The sequence below is a fragment of the Drosophila tropicalis genome, unplaced genomic scaffold, assembly GCF_018151085.1.
Source record: "Drosophila tropicalis isolate 14030-0801.00 unplaced genomic scaffold, ASM1815108v1 contig_859, whole genome shotgun sequence".
NCBI classification, from domain to species: domain Eukaryota; kingdom Metazoa; phylum Arthropoda; class Insecta; order Diptera; family Drosophilidae; genus Drosophila; species Drosophila tropicalis.
Window position 1 is genome coordinate 6,093,413 of NW_027173353.1, and position 24,486 is coordinate 6,117,898.

General features: G+C 37.3%; 4 protein-coding genes across 6 annotated transcripts in view; 3 read left to right on the top strand and 1 right to left on the bottom strand.

The window, feature by feature from the left end:
- Cow (Proteoglycan Cow) overlaps positions 1-7,491 on the top strand; it is a 42,398-nt gene extending 34,907 nt beyond the window's left edge. Inside the window, exons 5-11 of one of the 2 annotated variants that reach the window (XM_068297124.1) lie at positions 130-278; positions 1,007-1,206; positions 1,268-1,387; positions 1,494-1,596; positions 1,656-2,051; positions 3,538-3,675; positions 4,873-7,491. In XM_068297124.1, the coding sequence (XP_068153225.1) occupies positions 130-278; positions 1,007-1,206; positions 1,268-1,387; positions 1,494-1,596; positions 1,656-2,051; positions 3,538-3,675; positions 4,873-4,982 (1,216 nt within the window). In that variant the 3' untranslated portion in view covers positions 4,983-7,491. The remainder of the gene's footprint in view (positions 1-129; positions 279-1,006; positions 1,207-1,267; positions 1,388-1,493; positions 1,597-1,655; positions 2,052-3,537; positions 3,676-4,872) is intronic. The other variant, XM_068297125.1, reaches the window with a different exon arrangement.
- Positions 7,492-10,923: 3,432 nt separating this feature from the next.
- LOC137582680 (uncharacterized) lies at positions 10,924-16,212 on the top strand. Its single transcript, XM_068297310.1, has 8 exons — positions 10,924-11,488; positions 13,181-13,531; positions 13,598-13,787; positions 13,960-14,203; positions 14,478-14,658; positions 14,720-14,933; positions 14,996-15,199; positions 15,253-16,212. Exons 1-8 carry the CDS (start codon positions 11,383-11,385, stop codon positions 16,154-16,156), a joined length of 2,394 nt encoding a protein of 797 aa, XP_068153411.1. The 5' UTR covers positions 10,924-11,382; the 3' UTR covers positions 16,157-16,212.
- Ublcp1 (Ubiquitin-like domain-containing C-terminal domain phosphatase 1) lies at positions 16,158-17,464 on the bottom strand. The gene is made up of 2 exons (XM_068297311.1): positions 17,106-17,464; positions 16,158-17,045 (listed from the first exon to the last, which is right to left on the bottom strand). Exons 1-2 carry the CDS (start codon positions 17,266-17,268, stop codon positions 16,243-16,245), a joined length of 966 nt encoding a protein of 321 aa, XP_068153412.1. The 5' UTR covers positions 17,269-17,464; the 3' UTR covers positions 16,158-16,242.
- Positions 17,465-18,023: 559 nt separating this feature from the next.
- LOC137582561 (pneumococcal serine-rich repeat protein) overlaps positions 18,024-24,486 on the top strand; it is a 34,823-nt gene continuing 28,360 nt past the window's right edge. For both annotated transcript variants that reach the window (XM_068297150.1, XM_068297151.1), the window contains exon 1: positions 18,024-19,109. The gene's annotated coding sequence lies outside the window, so the exon portion shown is untranslated. The remainder of the gene's footprint in view (positions 19,110-24,486) is intronic.

Consider the following 24,486-nt stretch of genomic DNA (forward strand, 5'->3'; position numbering starts at 1 on the left):
GTATTTGTTTCTGTTGTGCCCTCTTGAGTTTGCCTTTCTGATTTCTCTTGACTTTTCCTCTCTTTCTCTGACTCAAACTTCAACTTCATCGCCAAACTCCAATTTCATTCTTCTTCTTAAATCCAACAGCAACTGCAAGCCGTGCCCCGTGGCCAAGCCAACGTTCCTTTGCGGAGCGGACAACAGGACCTACTCATCACTATGCAGATTGGATTATCACAATTGCATACATTCGACATCCATACGGATTGCCTGCAAAGGATTCTGTCCCTGCAAGGGTAAGTTCGTGTACATACATACATACATAGATACATATACATATAACAAATGGAAAATGGCAAGAAAAACAAAATGGCAAATAGATGGAAATAGATGGCGGCGATGGGGGCAATACATGGGGATGACAAGCTCAGACCGCACATAATGAGGCCTGAGCCTGGCAAGCGGCCAGAATCGGCCCCAGCTTGACTACAGGACGTTGACTACAAAATAAATTGCATGCCGAGTTCGTTTGCCCATAAAAGTATGCTACACTCAATGTAATTTCTTGTTATGCAAAACTCTTTAAGTCAAAACAAGCCAAACGGGCAAGAAGCGGGTTAAAAGTCTGGCAATTAAAAATTCCAATTACCAAAACAGATTTCCGTGGCTCCTCCACACTGGCTGGTTGGGCTTTAAACATTTTGTTGTAGAGTATATCACTTGTTAAATATTTAATAGGCTGTCGAACAAGTAGCCTCCATTGTTCCTGGCCCTCACAATGGGCCTGAGAGGCACTCGGGGGAGTTATCCAGGCATCCCGCCCAGTGGGCCTATGAGTCTGTGAGCCAGTCAGCCAGTCGAGGTAGAACGTTAATTTTCAATTTTGCACAGATGAAAGCGCATTGCCAGTCGGCAAAAAAAAAAAAAACCTGAAAAAGAAAAATGAAAAATAGAAATAAAGCCCAGGATACGTAAAAGTTTTGCCTAGCCAAGCGGATTTATATGATGGCCATTTATTTCGCAGAGAATGCCGATGGCAAGCGACTGCAGCGAATTGGAGGCTACGGTAGCAGCAGCAACAACAACAACAACAATAACAAATACAATAAGAAACTCATTTTGGAACAACAGCAGGCCTTTAAGGATAGCAACAACAACAACATTATGATGAATAGCGGCAATATAATGAATGGCAACAACAACGATTTCAATACCATCATGAATGTAAGTGAAAATTACACCCAGATTCTTTACAAACTATACAAATAAAACATTTTCCCCATAGGACAAAGAGGATAACAATCGTCACTATAACCATATCAATGCTCAATATACATTCACTCCCGAAGAGATCAAATATGATAATAAACATTACAAATATCTGAAATACACAGCCTACAAGAAGGTAAGTGGAGAACGAATCATCGTAGAAGATCTTAGTATATAAGAATTCCCAATACACTTAAAATAACTCCTCTTAATCTAAACCACTAAACGCATCCATCCAACAGGAAGCCAAGTACCAGGAGGATAAGCATAAGATGCGCAATTATAACGAAGTGGTGGAGAAACAGCCACAAAAGTACAACAAGAACAATAACAATAATATGAATGGTTAGTTGAAATGGTCGTTCTCTCGGGTCCAAGTGTCTTAATGCACCCAATTCTTTTAGGCTATCCATCAAAGTCCGCAGAGTGTAAGCCACAGCAATTGACCGCAATTGGCAATCGATTGCTTGACTGGTTCTCAGTGATTATGGCTGATAGCAAGAAACGTCGCCAGCATAACCAAAAGTCCAAGGCCCATTTCCCGCCTGCCTGCAAAACCGAGGCGAAATGGATGTTCGGTCATTTGGATTTGAACAACGATGGCCTGCTGTCCCTGCAAGAGATGTACGATCTGGAGCACGATCAGAATGAGCGTTGCATTAAGCCATTCATTGATACCTGCGATCTGGATGCGGATAGTTCGATTAATACCCGGGAATGGTGCCGTTGCTTCGAGAAGACCGATCGCCCATGTGCTGCAGTGCGCCGAAGAATTGCCGGCGACTTTGCAGGTGAGATAGGTACAGGTGGACATTTCTCTAGCTAACATAACACTAATTACTTCTATGTTCTCTCTAACGAAATTACGTTCGAGTTGTGTGCGGTTAGTTGGTTAAGAGAACACTAACAATTTCACAACCTCAGCAACTCGATACGATAAGTAAATCCGTAATAAGCCAGGTTTCAGTTTCTTTCTTACTTTCTCTCTTGCTATCTCTTTCGCTTGCTCGCTCGCTCGCTCTTTTTCTTTCTCTCTCTCCCTCTTTCTCTCCTTTGCCATTTGCCGTCTGCGCTTTGTTTTTGTTTGTTTGACACTTTTTCTATTCACAAACACACACACATAAAGTCACACTGAGTCACAGTTGCTTTAACCTTTTTCAAACTATAATTAAGAGCCTGACAGCTAAATAGAAACCCTTTTTAACCCACACACACACACACAGACACACATACACTCTCACACTCTAACACACACTAACTTGTTTGGCCACACCAATTAACAAAAGTCACCTTTTTTTGTGCAACTTTTCGTTTTGTGCTTGGTTTTTTTGCGCTACCCTCTATTCTTCCTGCCTCTCCTCTTCAGCTTTCTATTTCTCTGCGCGCTCTGTTTCTATCTCGTTCTGAACCAAAACGCAACTTTTAAGCCAGCAAATTAAACACTTTTAACAACAACAAAAAACTTTTATTTTCCTCCTGCCCAGAGAGAGTGTCCTGTGCTCTTTTTTTCTGTGTTTTCTATTATAAACTTTAACTAAATAATTTTCTGTTGGCTTCTTTTTTTTTTTGTGTGTGTTTAAAGTTGACGTTACGAGGAAACAAAAAAAGAAAAGGAACAATTTTATTCAAAGCAAAGGCATGGCAATTCTTTAAACACACTTATTAACAAATACCTTGTTTACCACTCACATGATTAATCTATTTAGGATGGGCAGAAATGTGTCTTAGGTTAGACTAGTTTTTTGATTATAATTTAGAAATGTTTTGAAAATATTTATAATAATTTTTTGGCCATGCAAGTGTCATTTTCCAAATCTAGACTTTCTAGTTATCAAACACTTCTAAATTCAATAAGAAGAGAAAAGTCCCTAAGAAAGACAACTTTAAGGTATAATTTCTTATACTCAGATTTAGTTTTATCATTAGATTAATATCTTATACAGCTTCCAAAGGAGTTGAAATACTTAATAACTGTTATTTATTAAGGGCTAGTTCAAGTTTTCTCTCAAATCTCGTCACAAAATGTACATGGCCATATTTAGAAGAGTATAAGAAAAACTAAACAATAACAACTTTGCTTGAGCTGCTTTTCACTTTCTTCTAACTCACACACATATAAACGATTTCAAAACACAAATACACCACACACACACCTACACACACATATATTTATATATATATATTCTCGTACACCCTGTGCCAATTATGCTGACTTACTAAAATGGTGCATTGTTGTTGGTCGTCTACTTATTGTTGCTATTGCCCTTTGTTGTTTAAACTAATTAGGGGCCTACGCACCCGACTGCGATGTCCAAGGATTCTATAAGCCCACCCAATGCCACAACTCGGTGGGCGTCTGCTGGTGTGTGGACAAACATGGAGTGGAGTTCGCCAACACACGCACACGCGGCAAACCCAATTGCGGTGAGTACATATTCAACAAATTTCTAAATTTCATTGAAAAACAGTTATTACCAGCATCAATTCAATCTGCCGAAACTTGAGCCCTCTTCAATAACAGATACATTATGTATAGACATCAGTCAGTATAGAAAAACTGACATGACATAGTTAAAGTAAATTATTTATTAATCATATTTAGTTACAAAGTTGGCAGGCCAAAGCCAGATTAAATGTAAAAGCGGATTGTTAATGACTCGACACGTAATTAACACAGATATTCATACTTATACAAATTAATTTACAGTTTTTTCTGTTCTGTTCACATAATTCAATGGAATGTGAGTACAATTTATTCATCTCAATTAGTGCATGAGACTTATGGGAGAATTGCCTTTGATTCATGGAAATTTAATTTAAAACTTTGGCCTCAGAATTGGTTTACCTCACTCTAAAACCGAGTTCCGCGAATCGATTGGAAATTACACAACTTAGTTGCCTAGTTTAAGAATAAAACAGCAAGGACTAAAGCCAATTAAGTGTATAAATATTTAGGGATTCTCTTTGGGCAACAAAAACGATTGTTGTTATTGTCATGTATTTTTCCCTCGATTTACGGAAAAATATTATCTGCTCAGTGTTCGAGCTCGACCTTGCTTGATATTTCAGCATGTTTACGAGTTTCTTTGAAAAACATCTTGTTTACCAATGCGTATACGTAATCTGCTTTTATAGCAGTTGTCCACATTCATTGTTTCCGCCTGTTGAACCAGACCAGACAACCAGACAGTAAGGGCAAGCCTTCTCAAGCAACCCACAGGGACCGGACAGCAGATAGGCAGCTTAAGCTGAATTAATTCCACATTTAAGTTTGTTAAAGGACTGCAATCTGAAAGGTATATGTACATAAATACAGTAAAAGGGATCTGTAATTGAGTTTAACTATTAATATCACGCATACGCCATGTGTATCATACGAATGAATGCATAAATATAAGCAAACTTTCTTGTACTTGTCTATGGCAATTCCCTATTAGATATGCACACTCAAGAAACGAGATGAAAATAGATTAGTGGCCAAATCTATAAAAACTTAGTACACAATTCGGTTTAATATGGCTTTTAGGTTTATTAAAAGAAAGCAAATAATAATAATAATATTATGGCATGCATTTAATTTTCCGTTTGATGTTTCTTCTGGAAAAACCAAACCCAAAACAGAATCTGTGGTTAATAATGCTGCCTCGTTAACTTCCGACGACGAGGACGATGAAGGAGCTGATGATGAGGATAGCGCGGAGGGTAGCGCCGATCAGATGCTGGTTTTCTAAATGCCAAGTCAACAACTAAAATTGATTGGAAATCATACAGCAGTTATTCGCGGCTGGCATCTCAGCAAGTCAGCAAAGCGTTAAAAAACAAAAGAAAAAAAAAAAAAAAAGAAGTTTAATATTATTATATAATTGCAAAAAAAGAATCCGAAGAAAAAATGAAAGCAAACCAAATAAATGTGCAGTAGCTAAGTAAGCGTTTTTGAATAGAAACTAACTACATACATATATACATATTTACATAAAAAGCGAAAACAGCATAATACTCACACACACACACACACACAGATACACAAAGAAGCACATACACTCGCAACGATAGGAAACTAAACAAACCAAAAATCGCCATGGCAAAAAGAAAATAGTTGTAGCTTACCCTGGATTCAATGGTCACCGTGGTCAAAAGTTTTTGAGTTATTTGGTTTTTTTGGGTTCTCAGAGATTTTGATCTTATCACATATATATACAAATTATATATACTTACATATATATCTGGCCTTTCTTTCTGTCCTCTTCTGCAAAAAAATAAGTAAAAGAAAAAAAAAAAGCATAAATGCAAACAAAAAAAAAAAAAACGTATAACACACGCTAAGAATTCCGCCCAAAAGTATAAATTTATGTGATAGGTTTTTTGCAAAAAAGAAAGAAATGAAAAGTGAGAAAGAATGAACTACGAAAAGAAATATCTAACTGCATAAAGAAAGAACGGTTCACCAGCAGTAAATTGTCTGCCAGCTTTTTCCCTTTTGTTTCCTGTTTTCTGTGTGGTTTTTCTATGTTTTTTACCATTAAATTATTATATGACAAACTGCTAAATCGATAAATGTTAAATAAGGATACACCCACAATTATGTGAACAGAGAAGGATAGAGGATGTTGGAGGACGATGAGAATAATGTTGAAGATGGATGATGGACGTGGAGGATGGAAATTGAGAGATTGTAGTTGTGTGTAGTAGCTAATGATACTCATAGTTGCATATAAATGTTCATTTAGAATTACTGAAGCATACATTCAATATCACTCATGTCTACAGGAGCCATCATCTAGGTATAAGGTATTCAACTAGCCAATAACTTTGACAATTCCATACGATTGGGTCTATGATAGTTAAATCTTCTAAAGATCAATGCATATCTTAGTAAGAGACAACTACATATATTACAACTAGATAAACAATTGTCGATGTAATTAGTTAATTCAATACCTTGTCTCAAGATGTGTGGCACAACCTGTGCATGGTCATGTAAAGTATATATATATATATATACGTTACCTATATGTAGACAAGAAAGCACCAGGCTTAGCTTTGAGTTAATAGAAGAAAGGCAATCGATGGGCTAGGGATAACTCTACTTATATCTCACTTAACTCACAAAACGATAAGAATTTGCTACACTTAACTTGCAACCAAAACACACCGTAAAAATGAGATCTAAATTCCACATAATGCATATGATATAACAATATACGATCTATATATATAGACAAATATATATACATAAATTATATATAAATGTAAGTATATACAGTAAACAAATATGTTTTTAAGTCACATTCACAACACAGAAAAAAAAAAAACCAACAAATTTGGACAGCCGATTTAATCTTCTTTGGGAAAATCGGCATTTTTTCACTTAATTAACAGAAATTAAAAAGACAACAACAAAAAATAAGTAACAAAAATGCTTGAAAACCAAAACGAAAAAAAAGAGTGAACATAATTATATAGCCAATTGTAGTAAAAAAAAAAAAAAAAAAAAAAAGGAAAAAGCTAAGCCAGAAAATTGCTAATACAAAATAAAAAACAAAAAACTAAACTTAAAAAGCATATTAATTATAGCAAGAAACAAATATAACAATCATTTGGCGATCAAGTGAGAATATGAATATAAATCTATATATATATATATATATGTTTTCGGCTGCATTTAACAAATTATGAAAATTTCACAAACATAAAACGAAAAACAAACTCAATAAAAACCGACTATGTACTATGATGAATTTTGGAGATGATGATCATAAGGATAATGATGATGATGATGATTGTGTATTTATGTATGTACTATTTATGTACGTTGTGTATGTATGCATGTATGTCTTATGCAAATTGCATTAATTCGAGCATTAATATAAAACAAATAACTATCAGAAACAAAATGAAAACCAGCAAGAAAGAAACTAACTAACTTTTGGCACTTTAAATTAAATTTATGTTCATCTTGTCCCCTTCCCTCCTACTACTATCTACATACATTCATACATATGTATGTATGTATTATCCAAGAAACGAAATAGCATTTCTGATATATCAATTATATATCGTCATGAAAAAACATACATACACCTATAAACGATTTGCATTTGAATCATTATTTTGTGGCAAGAGTACATAAGTCAAGAGATTTTTCATATATTTTCATTTTTTATTACTTAATTAAACACTTGATATTAATTTATATATGAAATGAAATGAAGTGAAACCAATAAATATTATTTAATGCAATTTAAATATATACCAACATTATTTTTGATTTAATCCGAATAAATGGAATGTCCACTTTGAGATAAGGTAAGAGAGAAAGAGAAAGTGTCACATCTAAATATATATAAAACCGACTAAACCGAAGGAAAGCTAGTTTTTTATGCCGCTTTTGTGCAAAGAAAGTATATGATAATAATTAGTTACATCATTTTCTGGGAAGTGACATTATTTTGGTCCTTAAATAAAGGGCAACTTGTACGTCACCTGGAGAAACCTTTCAGATGCAACCAAGAACTCTTCCTTAAAGTAAAATTTACTATATATTTACATTTTAAACTCATCAGCTAAATATTTAGACCACAAATGCAGAGTATTTTAGATTGAGTGGACTCTTGTGACATTTAAATCAACAAATAATAGAGAAAAAGAGTAAGTATAGCAACTTTTTGCTCCATCACTCTGTCGCATTGTCAACAATAGTGCCAAGAATGCCACCGACTAACAATAAATTTGTTAAGCTAATTTTATGCGCACACCACCAACAGCAACAACAACAGCAGCAGCAGCGACATTTAAGAAGAGGCCAAAGCGCAACAGGCACACAAAACAATTATGGCAGAGATTTAAATAAATTTCAAGCCATGTAGATTAAGAGGTTCGGTCACAGGGGAAAGAGAGTGGGAGCGGGAAAGAGAGAGAGGGGGGATCACTGTTGACAACGTTGAATAGTTCACACGCTAGTTTTAAGTATGAGTTGACGATGGCTCATGGTTCATGGCGAATGCGACGATGACGACGATGTTGGTGGTGTCGGCGGTGTCAAGGGTGCAAACCGGCGGCAACTTTGGAGCATGTAGCTCAAAACGGAAGTTACTCGAGCAACAATTAAGAAACTGCACATAGATAGACACACGCATGCACACAGACATAGACACCCTTAGACATACTTGCCTTAACTTCTGAAGGGGGACATGCAAGTCAAAGTTGTTGTGAGCTGTTGTGTTGTGTGTTGGTTGATTTGTTTTAGTCTGACAGACTTTTTGACTGCAAGGCACAAACACAAAACACATACATAAATGGCAACACTTGCACACAACCACACCAGGCACACAGACGTAGATATAAAGGCGCCTAAAGAGAAATAACCCAGTGGAAAAGGAAATTAATGTGGCACTCGTGCAAAGGCTTGAAAATTTGTTTTGAAAACAGATGCACTTGATCTTTATAGTTCTTAAGATTAGTCAAAGTTTTGACTATTCACGACCATTTATAAGATGCGATTTTTAATTAGGTGAAGTAAAGATTTAAGATCTGATATAAGAAAGTAAGACTAAACAATCGATCAATAAAGACAGGGGTCCTTTAAAGAACTTCCCTGACAAGGGTATGTGCCATGGAAATGCCCCATGTCAAGTCAGGCATAAAAGAACACATGTTTCCCGGCACGGTCGACCTGACCTGACATCGACGCCGACACCAACTGGGCTGACTTTTTTGTTTTGTTTTTGTTATTCTTGTTGCTCAGGCTCATTTGCATAATTCAGTGAATCAGACAATGTGGACAAGTTGCATGTATGCAACGCCTGGTTGAGTTGTAGACCAACTCGACATGTGCCAAGTGTGAAAATGTATGAGTGGCACATTGTTTTGGTTTGCTGCTGCTACTGCTGTTGCTGATATCTAACCCCCTCACCCCCACCCCCACCTCCACCACCCTTCCGTATCCCTCATCACCTACTAAATACTCTGTGACTCTCGACTTTTTGGCATTTTTAATTAGGCACAACTTTTGCCATATGCCTTTTATATGTTTTTATTACTTTGTTTGTGTGTGTGTGTGTGTGTGCAGTTTGTAACTTTTATTTTCATGCGTCATTCAAGCGTCACTTGTTGACACAGACATACACTCATACACACACACACACACACACATGCACACGGTTTATAGTTCAAGGTGAAATGGAAAAGTTTGTGGGTCGTTGCTGGGTTGTTTTATTTTTTGCATTCGCATTTGCCACTTGCCATGGCTTTTGTTTATATCCAAAGCGTTAAAATTGTATACTCTTACCTTTTATGTAGAGTTCTAGCGTCGAGTCACGCTAACTAGTAAATGTTTTATGTTGTTTGGACCCTTTTTTTGATACCCAGTAGTCCATGGAGCCCAAGGCAGATGGCTTCCATGCCAAGTCTGAGGATGTTGTTATTTCAAAACAAACAATGGGTATCCTTGGGTCCATCATTGGTTTCAACATGAATATAGGCTGGGAATTTCCCATTGTTGATAGTATTTCTTGCTTTTTGGTGGACTGCAGTTTGGGTATGCAATTATTGCGCAGTTTTATGTGTCGTGTGGCAGCCTGATGAATTATTACGTATACGCAGTGAAACACGTAAAGAACATACTGCAGTAGCTAGCAGTAGCCGCCCATCCGCATTCACACACACACGCACATGGTCCATATATGTATATATACTTGAGTGCTGTTACGTACCATATCATCACATGGCAAATTTAGCAATTGCGTGTACCTTAATGTCAACAAGCAACCAAGCAAGACATTTATTTTTCTGAGCACTGTTTCTGTTTCTGTGGAATCGACGCCCAAATAACCTTGGCCAACTTCTTTTGCGGTTGCCAATAAGTTTGCAGAGGTCACGCACAAGTTGCCCTTTAATTAATTACTAATTAAATGATATACCTACAAATACAATGCACATACATACATACCAATTAGAGTCAACAAATTGCCTACAACATTGCGCATACGCCACATGTTACAGCAGCAAAAACAACCAAACAAAAAGACACACAACCAGACATGCATGTGTGTGTGTGTGTATATAGATTTGATGCAATACATAAATGAGAATCATCAACAACAACAATTTATCATTCGGAAGCTACAGACGTACGTACATACAACAAAAGGCAAACAAACATTGTCAACGCCAAAACCACTGAACTGTTAAAAGTGCTATTGAATCCAACAATAACAACAACAACCAGAACTGACAAGAAGAACGTACAAAACAAACGATGCTGGGGGGTCACAACTGTGCAAACAAACAGAGAAAGGGACAAGTCGGTTGCCAGAGACAGTCAGACAGACCGAGGAGACAATGAGGCCCATAGCTAACATGCATGGCTAGATACACAGATACAAATATACTTAAGGGTGTGGAGTGGGGTCTAACTACCTACCTACCTGAACTTATAGAAACGCATGTGCCAGGCCTCGCCCTCGCCCTCGCGTTAAATAGTTTGTAACCATCGAACAATTCGGATGGATGGTGGATACACTCCAGCGATCTAATCAGCAATCTCAGCCAACGCCGCGACGTTGACATGAAATTTCTCATACGCTCGGTTAGCCGCCTCGCTGCTTCTCGTCAACGCTCGATTGAAGCATCACTAGCTACCTGGCCTGCCCGCTCATTTGTGGCTTAGAGTGAGCTCAGCTTCAATTATTTGCAAGTCGAGAGTCGCCCGGTACAGACGCGTTCAAAGTGCATTTACCTAATTAAAAAGAGAGAACAAAAAAAAACCCAAGAGGAAAATATAATACATAATCCATAAATACAAATGCATTAAAATTGTTTTCGAATAATTAGTGAGTGCTGCGATTGCCCAAAACTGTGTTGAATACATAACAAATTTTATTGGTTCCATTAATTATTCATGGGAAAGTTGAAAAGGCTCGAGGACTACATGCAAATAGTTACATTCGAGCATGTGTGTGTGCGAAAAGTGTTAAATTGTGGCAAACAACTTGTACAAACTGCAATATTAAGCAAACAAAAACTAAACGTTAATATTGTAATCCATACCCGTGTACGTGCATTAGCCGAAATTCAATCAAATTGCAATTTATTGGTCCGGCCTACAAACTAACATGTTCACATAAAATCATCATGCCTTCTCGTCCAGCATTGGCAGCCTCCGCCGGGATGGCCTCATGGCTGAGTGGCCAATTAGCATATACAATCATTTTCCTAATGCTACAACAAAATGCAATTGGTGAGTTCTTTAGATTTATGATTGTTTTCATACTGACCGTGAATTCGATCCATTGCATGGAATTCAATATTTACCAACTGCTATGTAATTTTCATATTTTTAGTTGCTTATCTAACGCATTGATAGCCTAACACGGTTGCTGCTTGCACAATATTAGTTAGTTTAAACATTTTGTTTTTGCGCTTGTAAGTAATTTGCATTCAATAGCAAAATGTGGAAGCGGTTTGAGTGTTAAACAAAAACGCCATAGATCAATTTACAATAGAATGCTAGAGGCAACGAAAAATATTGCACATTGAGCGGATTTAGATTGTATTGAAAGTAAGCGTACTTGACGTTCGAGTACTCTCACAATATTTTGCACGTGACTGAAACTGGGAAAATACTCGAGACTGGCATGAAAGTTAATGTTTTGAGATAGCATCATATAAGTTAATTATACAAATTTGAGAAGTAAATCTTAAATTTAAAGCGTTAGAATGTAACGCGTTTTTATAATAATGAATAGAAATTCGTGTATACATACGTCAATAAAGTTGCCACTTTGAGCTTTCATTTTATTAGTCCATGTACTAAGACTGTAAGACATCATTACTGAACTCTCTTCCTTTAACTTCTATAGACAATTGCCAAATTATTTACAAATTTTGAATTGTAATTTAAACGAAATGTAAATATTAAAGCCCAAAATACCCCATAACTCATAATAACTTCCAACCAAATCTTCTCTAGAAAGTATCAAACAAAGTTTTAAAAGACACCATTATGCAATTCCATGAAGAACTTATCAATATTGTGTTTAATTAAAAAATACATTGTTTATTTTAGAAACATATAGAAGAATGTTATAGAGGACGGGTAATCTTTGGGATAAGATATTCCCACGTAACGACAAGCAAAAAAAAATCATTGGTTACTTGAACATCGTTAATATTTGACATCTTCTACACAGAGTGGAATTCGAATTATAGTAGATTCTATCATTTGGGTTTTAAGCCATTGCCATAATTCGTTGCATTTAATTGTAAGAGCCAAAGGGATTAAGCTGTTAAGAAGGACATCAGATGACCTCTAGAGAGAAAGCATTAGTTTGTGCATTAAAAAGGATTATGCCACATGAAATACACAAATTCAGGTCATAAACATCCCTTTCTTTCATGATTTTAAAAAGTGTTCAACCTTGGCTAATCCAGACAACATTTATTATGATTGTAGGTATTTTTAATGCTGACAATTTTCTTGCTTTTTATTTGTCAACTTCCATTCAATGGTAAAACATATATATTTTACTTTAACACTTATTAAAGATAATTATTTACATTTCCATTAAAACTGTAGTTATGGCCAAAAGTCAAATACTTTGTTATTGCCCAAAGTTATGTCATATGTCGCTAATGGATATATTTAAATAACAAGTTTTTCCTACAACTATTCACTGCTTAGTTATGCATAAAAATTGCATATTATTTATTCGATTGACTGATGCTCATTCTCGGCATTATTTTGTACGCTAAAATGTAATTGATATGCAGCTAAGGCAACCGAGGCAAAATAATAGCCCATTATGAATGATCACTGATGAGCAATTTGAAAAATGTTTGGTTTTCAATCAAGTGAGGCAATACCGGCGATTCAGTCAGCTTCATCAACCGTCAAATAATTCGCATATTTTCCACCCACTCCTCTTCTCAGTGGCATTGCTCCTCAAATGTCCATTGCATCAGATGCAATTGCAAAAGATTGTAGGATTCCGTCCACCGTTGGACTATCTGAGTGACGGCAATTTGATATACGCGCCACCGACAGCAAGCAATTTCAAGGATCGGGATCGACTTGGAGACGATGAGCCGCCAGCTAGTCAAATGTGTTGGAGAAGCTGCAACAATGATCCAGACTGCATGGCATATGTCCTGCTATTGGATACCAATGAATGCTATGGTTATTCATATTTTGAGCGTACAGGTCGATATATGGCTATAGCCGATGAGTTGCCACTGGTCCCCGATGGCGAGGCCATATTCTACGAGAAGATCTGCCTGCATGGTGAGTTTCACCAGATTGCCCAAAGACCTTGATTTCTATTGATGTTGTTGGTTTTTGTTTTCGCAGTTCCCGATACGTGCAAAGGTCGTCTATGGGCGCTGACCAAAATTCCTGGAACCAGTCTAGTATTTCAGACTAAAAAGATACTGCCTAAGCTGGTCACGCGTCGTGAATGCGTCGAGAGTTGTTTCTATGAAACCAAATTCAAATGTTTCTCCGTATCGTTTTCCCCCTCGTTTCGGAATAATCGTGGCCGGTAAATATCTGTTTTGTTTTTAAAATTAATTGCCTTGAATTAATGAATTGCATTTAAGAATCAAAAGCTTTTCACTTGATTATGATATCATGATTGTTGTGCCGAAAAGTGAAGTCATAAATCACATTGAGCTAAGCCGAACCTCATCTCTCTCTCATCTCTTTTTTGTTAGCTTTCCCGATGCGGGTCGTAGTCGCCGTCTTCCGTCCCATGAGATTTTGGGTCGCTGTATGTTGAGTGACAAGGACAAGAACATACAGCCTGACGCTTTCCGGGCGGCGCCCTTCGATGAGGAGTATATGGAGAACCAGTGTCACCAGCGTCCAATCGAGAATGACAATTGCTCATATGAATTGTATGCCAACAGCAGTTTCATCTCCGCCGAAGCCAAATATTTGGGTCTAACCCAGAAAGAGGTGTGTTCCCCAACAGTGGCGGCTCTACGGGGCGTGAAATTAGCAAAACTTCCAGCCTCTCCCAGAAGGGGGAGACTTTTTTAACGCTTATAAGAGTTAAAAAGGGGTAGATGGGTACCCTCCAATATTTACACCCACATAGATCCGCCACTGTCGTCCAAACCTACGCGTCGCGCACCAGCTGCCGCGCATTATGATTGTAATCGATGGGTTGTGGGAATAATGATTGATTGATGACCTTTTCCTTGTGTATAAATTGGTATTGGTATTGCAGTGTCAGGCGCTTTGTAGTCGTGAATCCAAGTTCCACTGCCAGGGAGTCTCCTTTTACTATGTGAATCAGCTCAGCCCATCCGAGTGTCTCCTGCATTCGGAGGACATTGTATCTCTGGGACCGCGTAGTCTGAAATTGCGAGAGAATTCGGTCTATATGCGACGGGTCAAGTGCTTGGATGGTAAGTGATGTCCATCATATGAGTGAATTTCTTTGTTAATAGATTTGTGTTTCCTTCATAGTGCAGGTTTACTGTACCCGCAATGAGATGACCATTGGCTATAGACCAAAGGACTGGTTTGCTGGCAAAATATACGCCAGCATGCACTCCAAAGATTGCCAGGCCCAGGGCACCGGCAACGAATCTGTTCTGCTGACCTTGCAAATCGGCAGCGAGGCTAAGGAGAATCGTTGCGGCGTTCTTCGAGCCTATGAGATGACACAATCATACCAAAGGCAAGTCGATAACTACTCGTAAATAATACGATTGAAATTCATAGCATTCCATTTTTTTCCAGAACTTTTATTTCCGCTCTTGTAGTCATCCAGAATAATCCGAATGTTCAAACCCAAGGCGATCGGCTCATTAAAGTGGGCTGCATCCTAAGCAATGCGACTGTTGCCTCTTCGCCGGGATTGACTGTTCGAGATAGTAGTTCTGATGCTTCAGAACATGTACCCAGTGCAATAGCACTGGAATCGTCGCTAGAATACGCTGATCAGTAAGATGAAATCTACTATAAATGAATGATCCCAATTTAACACTCTTTTACAGTACCTGGGAACACCAGCCAGATTCGGATCCGCCGCTTCCTCATCCAAAGATAACACTACAGATAGTCGATCTGTCGCATCAACACGAAACCAACGATGTCCAAATTGGACAAAACCTTGAACTCCAAATAGTGGCGGAGTACAGTCCAATACAGTTGGAGGAACAGTTGGCTCCTTTGCCCGACTTCCGTGCCACCTCGTTGGTGGCTAAGACCCAGAACAATGAGAACTACATACTGCTGATCGATGAGCGTGGCTGTCCTACCGATTCCAGCGTTTTTCCAGCTCTGGAGCGTATACGCACTCACTCCAAAAATATATTACGGGCCCGATTTCATGCTTTTAAGTTCTCGGGATCGGCCAATGTGAATTTTGACGTAAAGATACGATTCTGTGTGGATCGTTGTGCCCCAAGCAATTGTGCCAACGGCAGCGGATCAAGAAGCAGACGTCAAGTGGACCAGGTTGAGCGTTTAAAGGTTCAGAACCCGGTTTATATTTCCACCGTGGTGGATGTAGCTCCAAATGACACAGGTGTGGGTAATCAATCTAACCAAGGAAACGTAAGTCACCAAGTTGAGCTGCCGCTAAACTACAACCTGCGCGTCCATGGACCCGATCAGACCAATAGCAATAGCTATTTGTACGGCGAACGTGGCGTGCTTCTCATTGCCGGTATAGACGATCAGCTACATCTGGACAATATTTGCATCAACCAAAGCTTGCTGATTGCCCTTTTTATTCTGTGGCTCATTTGCCAAGTGGCTCTTCTCTTTGGCTGTGGCATGGTGCTGCAGCGATACCGAAGGCTGGCTAAGCTCGAGGAGGAACGGCGACGACTACATGAAGAATACCTAGAAGCGAGACGCGTCCACTGGGCAGATCAGGGCGGTTACACGCTTTAGCTGCTCTGTATAAAATCATGTGTATTTAATAAACTTATACGTATCTTACAATACAAGTGGCATGGGTTGAAAATCAAAATGAGGGCCTAGGAGCTCTTTTTGGGGTCGTAATGTTCCCACTTGCGATGATTAAGCATACTAAAGTCCTTGCAGTTAACGGCTATCTTGCGCAAATATTCAGATAACTTGAGCAACTCCGTATCCTTGGAGCGATTCAAGTGCGCCTGACGAAAGGCACGTATTTTGAGGCCAGATTTGGGATTCATTAAGAAATTCCGACGAATGTCATCAAACATAATGGTATTGCTCGAACTATATTGCTTATACAAAGCCCAGATAACGCCCAAGGGCTTTACATCCACCACTCCACGCTCTGGCACATGAACAGAGATCATTGCATTCGAGTCGAGGTAGAAGAGAATCTTGTAATTTTCGTGATTTGCTACGCCTAGAAGGCGCATCTTTTCCTCGATCCAACGCATGCTGGTGGCCGACCAAATCACAATGTCATAATGTTCATAGGCAGAAGTAAGAAACTCGTGCAGGTATGGGCGCATCAATTCGGTTCCCGTCTCGGCCGGCGAGCGATGATCAAATAATGTGTAATCTATATCGAGCACCAAAAGCTTTTTGCCCTCCCGAGGTTGCGATAGCTCAGTTATCTTATAGTCTCTGACCCGGCGCTGGATCTTAGCCAAATACACGGCTGAATTCTCGACCGATTCCTCACGATCTTCTGCATCATCGAAATCATCCACAACATCGCCAATGTCATCGGGCAGGCTGCATGCATCTTCAATGTCCGCCTCGGTGGAGCCCACCATCATTAACTTGAAGTTTGGTTTTAATTCCAGGGCGCTAATCTTTACATTATCTGCTGCCGGTTTACCTAACAAATGGAAAAAACTATATAAGTTTACCAGCTCAATTGGAAAATTGCCAAATTTACCCTTGTGCTTGAGATTTAGGAGCTTCTGGCGCTCTGGCCTAACTTGAGTCTTGCGGTAAATTTCATGACGCAGCATTTCCACTGTGTCCTGGTCTGTGAGATCCACAATTTTGTATTCCTTACCGCTCCATTTTACAACGACAACAACTTCCTTGACCTCCATTTCGCTACAACCTTAAACTAATTGGAAGCCAATTTCAAAATAATTTATGACAGAGTTGAACAAGAACTAGAGATGACAAAAACTGCAGGTTTCGCAGTGACAGTGATTAGTCCGTTATATCGTTTATTGCCCATTGACGTTAACTAGGCTTGCATTCTCCACTACAGGCATCTCAGCTTTGCTTGAATTTTGATGTATTATTTAATTTAAATGTTTATTAGCATTGTTCATCTCTAGTGTCGAATCTAAGTGTATCTACACTTTAAAATGTTTATCTACGTGTAAGATGTATGCCGTAAAATTTGTCCAGTTATCTACCCCATCTTTTTAATCGATAGACTGTTACATTTCAAACTTTTATTAAATTTAAAGTATTAAACAAGATTTCGTTAATGTAAGCAGATAAATTAAAGCATTCATCTTTGAGTGTTTAAAAAACACAGAATTATTTAATACACTGGCGATCGTATACATTTTGTCATGCTATCGACTGCAATGCAATGGGCGCTTCCTGGTGATTCTAAATCGAAATATTGTATAATGTGCCAACTTGCTGCATGTTTATAGCACTCACAAATATTTTAATTTTTATGCTCGCTATAGTTGTCGTTAATCAGCATAACATATCGATTATACCTCTAGTACGTTAGTTATCGGGATCGGACTATCGGGCGCGTAATTCGAATATAATAGGGTGATTACAATTTGAAAATATATCGTTTTTAGTGGCGATCGGTTTAGTCGCCATCCAAACGAGTTGAAGTGCAAACGTCTCAAGCGGAAAATCAAAGTTGTAAAGTTGCAAGCCACAAATGAGAGCGAGAGCAACGCCACATTACCAAGTTGAATAAAGTTTAAAGAAGCAAGAATTTGCAACAAATCGAAATAAATCACGGATCTAATGAATTATGCGCGTGACTTGGGCAAATGCCACATAATTTATATACGTACATACGAAATTTGCATATAGCGTAGTAGAGCCAAGACGGCGCGATCTTAAAGTTAACCCACTTTCTAAACGACCAAATTGAAAATAAAACCCCAAAACCAGCAAGCAGCAACAACAACAACGAAACAAATTAACGAGCAAATAATTTTGAATTGTGAATAAATAACTAATACAAAAGCGTTAAGGTGCAAGTGATTCATGGGAAACGATTATTTTTTCTGTGTTTTGTTTAAAAAAATAAAAAGTGCACAATCGAATTCTAACTAAAATCTACCCGGGCTCCACCCCCAACTAGTGCAACAAACAAAAAATCGGCTAAAAATACGAAATATTTCTTAACGAGAAAAAGTTGAACTGAAAACGATAGCGTTACCGGAAAACGTTCCATCGCCCCCGCTTCAGGCACTCAATGAAAACCGCAGCAGGAGTATAAGTTACACCTACAGACCACAACGCGACGACGGAGGTGAAGAGAGGGAGCCTTTTTGCATTCCCTTTTGAGCCACGAAACGAGTTAACGAGACGCGTTCAATAGACGTGCTCCATAGCTTCAATCGACCAACAACTACAACAACAACAAAAGAAAACGAAAAGGAACAACAACCCAAAACGATTCAACGGACGGGATCTGTTTCATGGTTGCATATTTCATAATCTGTGCTTAAGCATAACCTTTTTTGGTGTATGTTTAGACCATAAAAAACTTGCTTTTGGCCATCGTCTTAGCCTGGTTTCGCATTTCACCCCGAAAGCACAACAACTTGTTGTCGGCCAATAATTTCTTTTACTTTTTATTTCGCCCTCTTGTTGGATAATTATTACTTTACCGTGCTGACGCTGAGAGATTTTTCCTCTGCTTTTTTTTCGGTTGGTCTGCATAAACAACCAGCGGGTAAGTTTAAGCATTAATTATTTATTTAATTTGAAAAAAAAAACCAAAGAAAAATAACAAAAAATGTTTACCGAAAACAAATTTTAACTGAAAAAAAAAATATTTTTGTTATTTGATACCAACAATTCTTTGACGGTTGTTAATATATCTACTAACAGTTGGTAAAGCTATTTTCTTAGCCACATTTTTATTTATATAGAAAAAAAGTTACAGGATTTCAAGTGAAATATGTTTTAAAATAATTGGTGCAGAATTTGTTAGGAAAACGATAAATTTCCTAACATATTTAAACAATTTCGTGCCGAACCCAAGAAGTTCTGTAAAATAAGAACATATTTATTCAATGCATGGCAAAACATTTACTTGGCTCACTGTAAAGTGAAATTCGAGAGTTTGGTGTAAATTTGACTCCCCTGAGAAGTCTTACAAATGCAATTTAATTAATTTTTTTCACTTTTTAATGAGTTGAGCAACAATTAATAATTCAGATATCTGAGCTACTTGAATTGATAATGCTCATAGACAAACAAAGTGTAGAAAATGATTAATGATGTACATATATAAAGATAATTCGCAAACCTAAACACTAAGCCATCAAAAGGAACATCCGCTTTAATCTATTGCAGTTGCAGTTGTTTGTTACTTTTTATGTTTATTTTAAAGTTTGATTCATTCTACATTCCCAAGTGAAGACAAAAATAAAAATTGGCTATAAAGTTCAAGTCGTAAAACGTGTTTCGATGGCCAAGTTGCTGCTCCTTCTCCATTTTTGGTTGCACTTTAGTTTTAAGGCGTGGCATAGGGGCGGAACATAGTCAATCATTTGTCCAGTTTCATTCATATGTATTAACTGTTTGGCTAGACACTTTCACAAAACTTGTTCAAGCAAAATATTTGTTGAGCATTGCATTTTCTTTTATGGTATCTAGTTTTTTTCTTCTTTTTTAAAATTGAAATTATTGTAGTAGTTTTTTAGTGTTTTTTTTGTTTTTCGTTTCACAAACAAAGGCAAATTAAATGAACAAACAAGAAGTGCATTTTGGCACGAACAATGTTTGGATTGGAGGGAGGAGCAGCAAGGTGAGTCAAGGCAAGAAGAAAAGTTACGCAGGTGAATTTGAAGTGAGCTCAGCTCATAATAATTATGCACATTAAACTCGCAACTTTCAAACTGATTTTACCTAACATTTTCAAAGCACGCACTTTTTGTTATTTTCTGTTTGTGTTTTGTTTCATTGTTTATCGTATATGCATTTTAATTGTTGCTATTGTTTGTCCCCAAATGTTTGCATAACAAGCGAAACTAAAAATGTCCATGAAACGTTGAAGCTGAATAAAGATTTCTTATCAAAGCAACATCAATGCTAAAGAGTCTGCAAGCCTCCCACATTGATAAATAGTTTTCTTTAAATGGCAATAGATGAATTTGAAAAACAAATTCGTGAAAACATTAACAACTTTTGTATATTCATATTCATTTACAATATACTCAAATTAAACACTACAAGTCGTCAAAATATATGTAATAGTCAGATTATAGTCGTTTTCGTCCATATAAACATTCAGATTTGACAGATTATAAGTGTTATAAGTAAGAAGTTTTCCTACTGCAATACTTAAAATATTTTTATAAAATTTAGAATACTATTGTTTCTTTTTAATGTCCAATGGTCTACAAAATTTCATAAAATTTGAACTTCAATTAGCCAAGATAAACATTCTTGACCGCCAAAATGTTTTTTTAAAAGGCTATCTCGCGCCTGAATGAGATAGGTGACAAGAATTTATTGTACAAACAAGTTTGTTGCAACGATTTATCATATTCCCTTAATAAATAAATAACATTTGGGTGCACGTTTTTAGTTATCGTCTTTGTATCCTCAGAAATCGGCTTTATATCCTCTTAATCCATTCAGCTCCTTCAGATATTTTTTTAAATATTTATCTAAAATACGATTGATCGTTTCATTATCACTCTTAAAAAATGTTCAAATAAAAAGCAACAACATAAATATTACTCCTATGTACATAGATATTTCTCTCTGCTAATGGTCATAGTTCAATTTCCTGTCTTCACACCTTTGTGTCACCTGCAAATAACTCAGAAAGAAAAGAGAGCCAACAACTGTAAATCATTTGCTTGTTTGTTAATTTTTTGTTGTATTTAGTTTCCTTCGTTGCTTCGCTGCTTCCCCCTTTTTGGTTTACTCTTTCTTTCTTCATATTTCGCTTTACGCGCCACGGAGAAAGTTTTTTTTTTGGTTGTTTTTCTTTTTTTGCAAAAAAATAATACCCAAAAACAAAAACAAAGAGTCTTGAGTGAGTATGCAATGGAAATACACACATGTTTGATTTATATAAGATATTATTATTGTATTTGTTGTGGTTTTGGCATTAAAAACGCATAACAATTAATTGTGGAAAAACGTAAAGCTTAAATGAATATAAATCAAAAGTGGATGACACCAAACGCAATCAACATGGAAATTTTGCAAAAGCCATCTTCTTCTACTGGTTTCATTCAACATTCCAAACATTAAACAAAAAACAAAAAAATTACTTAATTTATGCCACAAATGTCTTCACGACACTTTCTACTACACCTTCAAAGCGAAAAGATAGATGGAGAGGGCGCGAGAGAGAGTGGGAGAGAGAGCGGGTGTAGGGTGGTGGGGAGAATGTGGACTCTTGCATAAGTGGATCGTTGCCTCTCTACATAAACACATGCAAATCGCGTGCGGGTCTGGGCCCCTCCCAAATTACATCAGATTCCCCTCAATCCCCCCCCATCACATCACTCATTGACATCAGGTCAAAGTTGTATATATATATACACAGCTGATAAAAAACAGAAATTATGAATCAATGTGAAATTGTGTTTGTAAATACGCCAAGTGGCCTTCTGAATTGACCCCTCATTATTGGCTTTGGGCTTTATCAGCGGCAACCATTCCCGCAATTTATGTATATTCTTGAGAGTTGGTAAATGGGAAAGGGAATTCTCAAGTGCCTTGATCCAGATTTCGGAGAGACAGATGAGAAAGCAACATTTTTCATTTCTATTTTTGTAAAAACAAACTCAAAACATTCCAAAACATATTCATTTTGTTTGAGGGAAGAAAGAGAAGGTGCAATAAATGAGCTGACAATGAGGAATTGGATGATTAATTTATTCTTGTTTTTGTCCCATAATGAATATAAGGAATAAGCATGTTCAAAACACTTTCTTTCTTAGTCTTAGTCTAAAATATTAAGAGTATAGATATAGAGAAATGGATCTGGGATTAATATTGGTCTTACCCAGAGTTGATCTTGGACTTCTAATAGAAAATTTCTCTAGTTTTACAGAGGATCTGCTCGTGAGACATCTTCTGTAAGCCATCTTGCATATTTTAACTTAAAATTTTCCATGGCGAAGCCTCCATCCCAAGAGATGTTCGTGTTACCTCTAATGTACAATGTAGTACTTACTAATAACAATAATAATAGTATAAAAAAAAAAGTGTTAATGTTAATTCAATTACATGCAGTAAAAGTAAATTTACCTTGTTTTTCGACTTCAATGAGAAATCAAGTGCAGACAGATGATAAAAAGGTGAAAAATGAAAGCGTTCTTAATTGCAAGTGAAGGCAATTTTCAAATGTGCCTCATGATTATTTCCACTTGGTTTTTTGGTTTTGTTTAACAATATTTATGTGTATTGCATGTGCATGAAATTCAATATTGAAAAACAGATCAAAATAACTTTAAAAAGTAGAGAGGGAGAGAGAAAACGTCACAATCGAATGAAAATTTATTTGCGCATGCGCACGCCAACATCAAGAGCCAACCAAGTGGCCAAGTGAAGCTCAACCTCAGCTACAGTTACCTATGATTGCTGCTCAGTAACTCCATCTCCATCTCCATTTGTATCTGTATCTGTATCTGATCGGCAAGCATCTTTCACTCTTGGCAACACTTTCAACTCCCATTGCATTGAATATAATTGAAAAGCAAAGTATGGCGGCAGCAAAAGATAAATTGAATTATAATTTCAATTATGAACCGTTAAAAGCGGAAGAAAAGCCATAGAGTAATGCACACACAATGAGCAACAGCAGCAGCAGCAGCCGAGTGAGAAAGAAAGGCCACAACTGTAAATGAGGTTGAGGCCATAGAAAAAAGCACACACACTCACTCACAAACATTAAAAATAAAGAACAGATACAATCTGAATGTCTTTCCATATGCCTCTGTATTCTACCCATCATCACCAACTGGTTCTCCCCCCCTTCCTCTCCCCTTTGCATTTGTCTGTCAATCAAAACGAACAGTAAAATGCTTCTAACGCCAGGCTTCTCAATCTCAATCTTGGCTTGTTTTAATTGCCGCCTTAATGGCTCTTGCCCCTTGGTTAAACCCTAAAAACATCAATAGCAAACATCTATGTATGAGCCATAGCCATGTGGGTCAACTGACAATCGTCATCGTCGTCGTGGATGTTGCTACAGTCATAAGTTGTGGTCAGAAAGTATTATAAATGACCAGCTGTCAGTAATCATTGTTTTTTTCTTCACTTTTTAGGGAAAACATTTTGTAAAGTTTTATTAAACTTGCATCTGCCTAAAACTTGCATAATCATAATCATAAAAAACATAAACCACACACAAAAATCCAATAGAAAAACTGCAATTTACTTTCAATTTGATATTGTTGTCGTTGTTGCTGTTGTTGTTGCTGTGTCTTTTTATGGGAAGTCTTAGACAAATTCCGAAATTTTTGTTTTGGTTATAACCTTGAATTGTGGTTCGGTGGTGTATTTTGGTGGCTAGTTGTCTTTGCATGATTTCATCATGTTGCCAGTTTCACACCTTTGTTTACCCTGCATAACAATTAGAATTTGGGTATACTCGATATAACCCAAACTTTAGCTGAGATCTTAGAGAGTTTGGAATATGATCGGATTAGGAGGGGACTGATTAACCCCTTACTAAGTACAGGGTATCCCTAAAGTCGTCACTCTAGTATTAGGCCAGGTTTTTGTCAACTGCCTGACAATGTCTCACCGGCTACTTGGCTCATTATAATTTTCGCCACAATATCGATGACTAAACAAACTCAATCAGGTTTTGCCCCTAACAGTCATAAATTTGGTGTTATTATTTGTCTGTTTGTTAGAATTTTTATTTCATTTCACAGATTGATTGTGGTAAGTTGGGCTTTTCTGTCTGTGTACTTAATTGCCATGTTAGCATGGCCAAAACAGTTGTTGTTGCTACTGCTGTAAGTAGATGGCGCCACTTGGCACTAGCCAAGTTAATAATTGAATTTGTTTTTTTTGCACTTGTTACATTTCGTTTTTACAATGCAATTTTGATTCGCATAATTATTAACTCA

Bases quoted from the DNA above. Each gene is read 5' to 3' on its own strand.
- LOC137582680 (XM_068297310.1), top strand. From the start codon at position 11,383: ATGCCTTCTCGTCCAGCATTGGCAGCCTCCGCCGGGATGGCCTCATGG. The intron at 11,489-13,180 runs GTGAGTTCTTTA...TCCTCTTCTCAG, and splicing joins GCTACAACAAAATGCAATTG to TGGCATTGCTCCTCAAATGT. The intron at 14,204-14,477 runs GTGTGTTCCCCA...TTGGTATTGCAG, and splicing joins TGGGTCTAACCCAGAAAGAG to TGTCAGGCGCTTTGTAGTCG.
- Ublcp1 (XM_068297311.1), bottom strand. From the start codon at position 17,268: ATGGAGGTCAAGGAAGTTGTTGTCGTTGTAAAATGGAGCGGTAAGGAA. The intron at 17,046-17,105 runs GTAAATTTGGCA...TCCATTTGTTAG, and splicing joins CCTAAATCTCAAGCACAAGG to GTAAACCGGCAGCAGATAAT.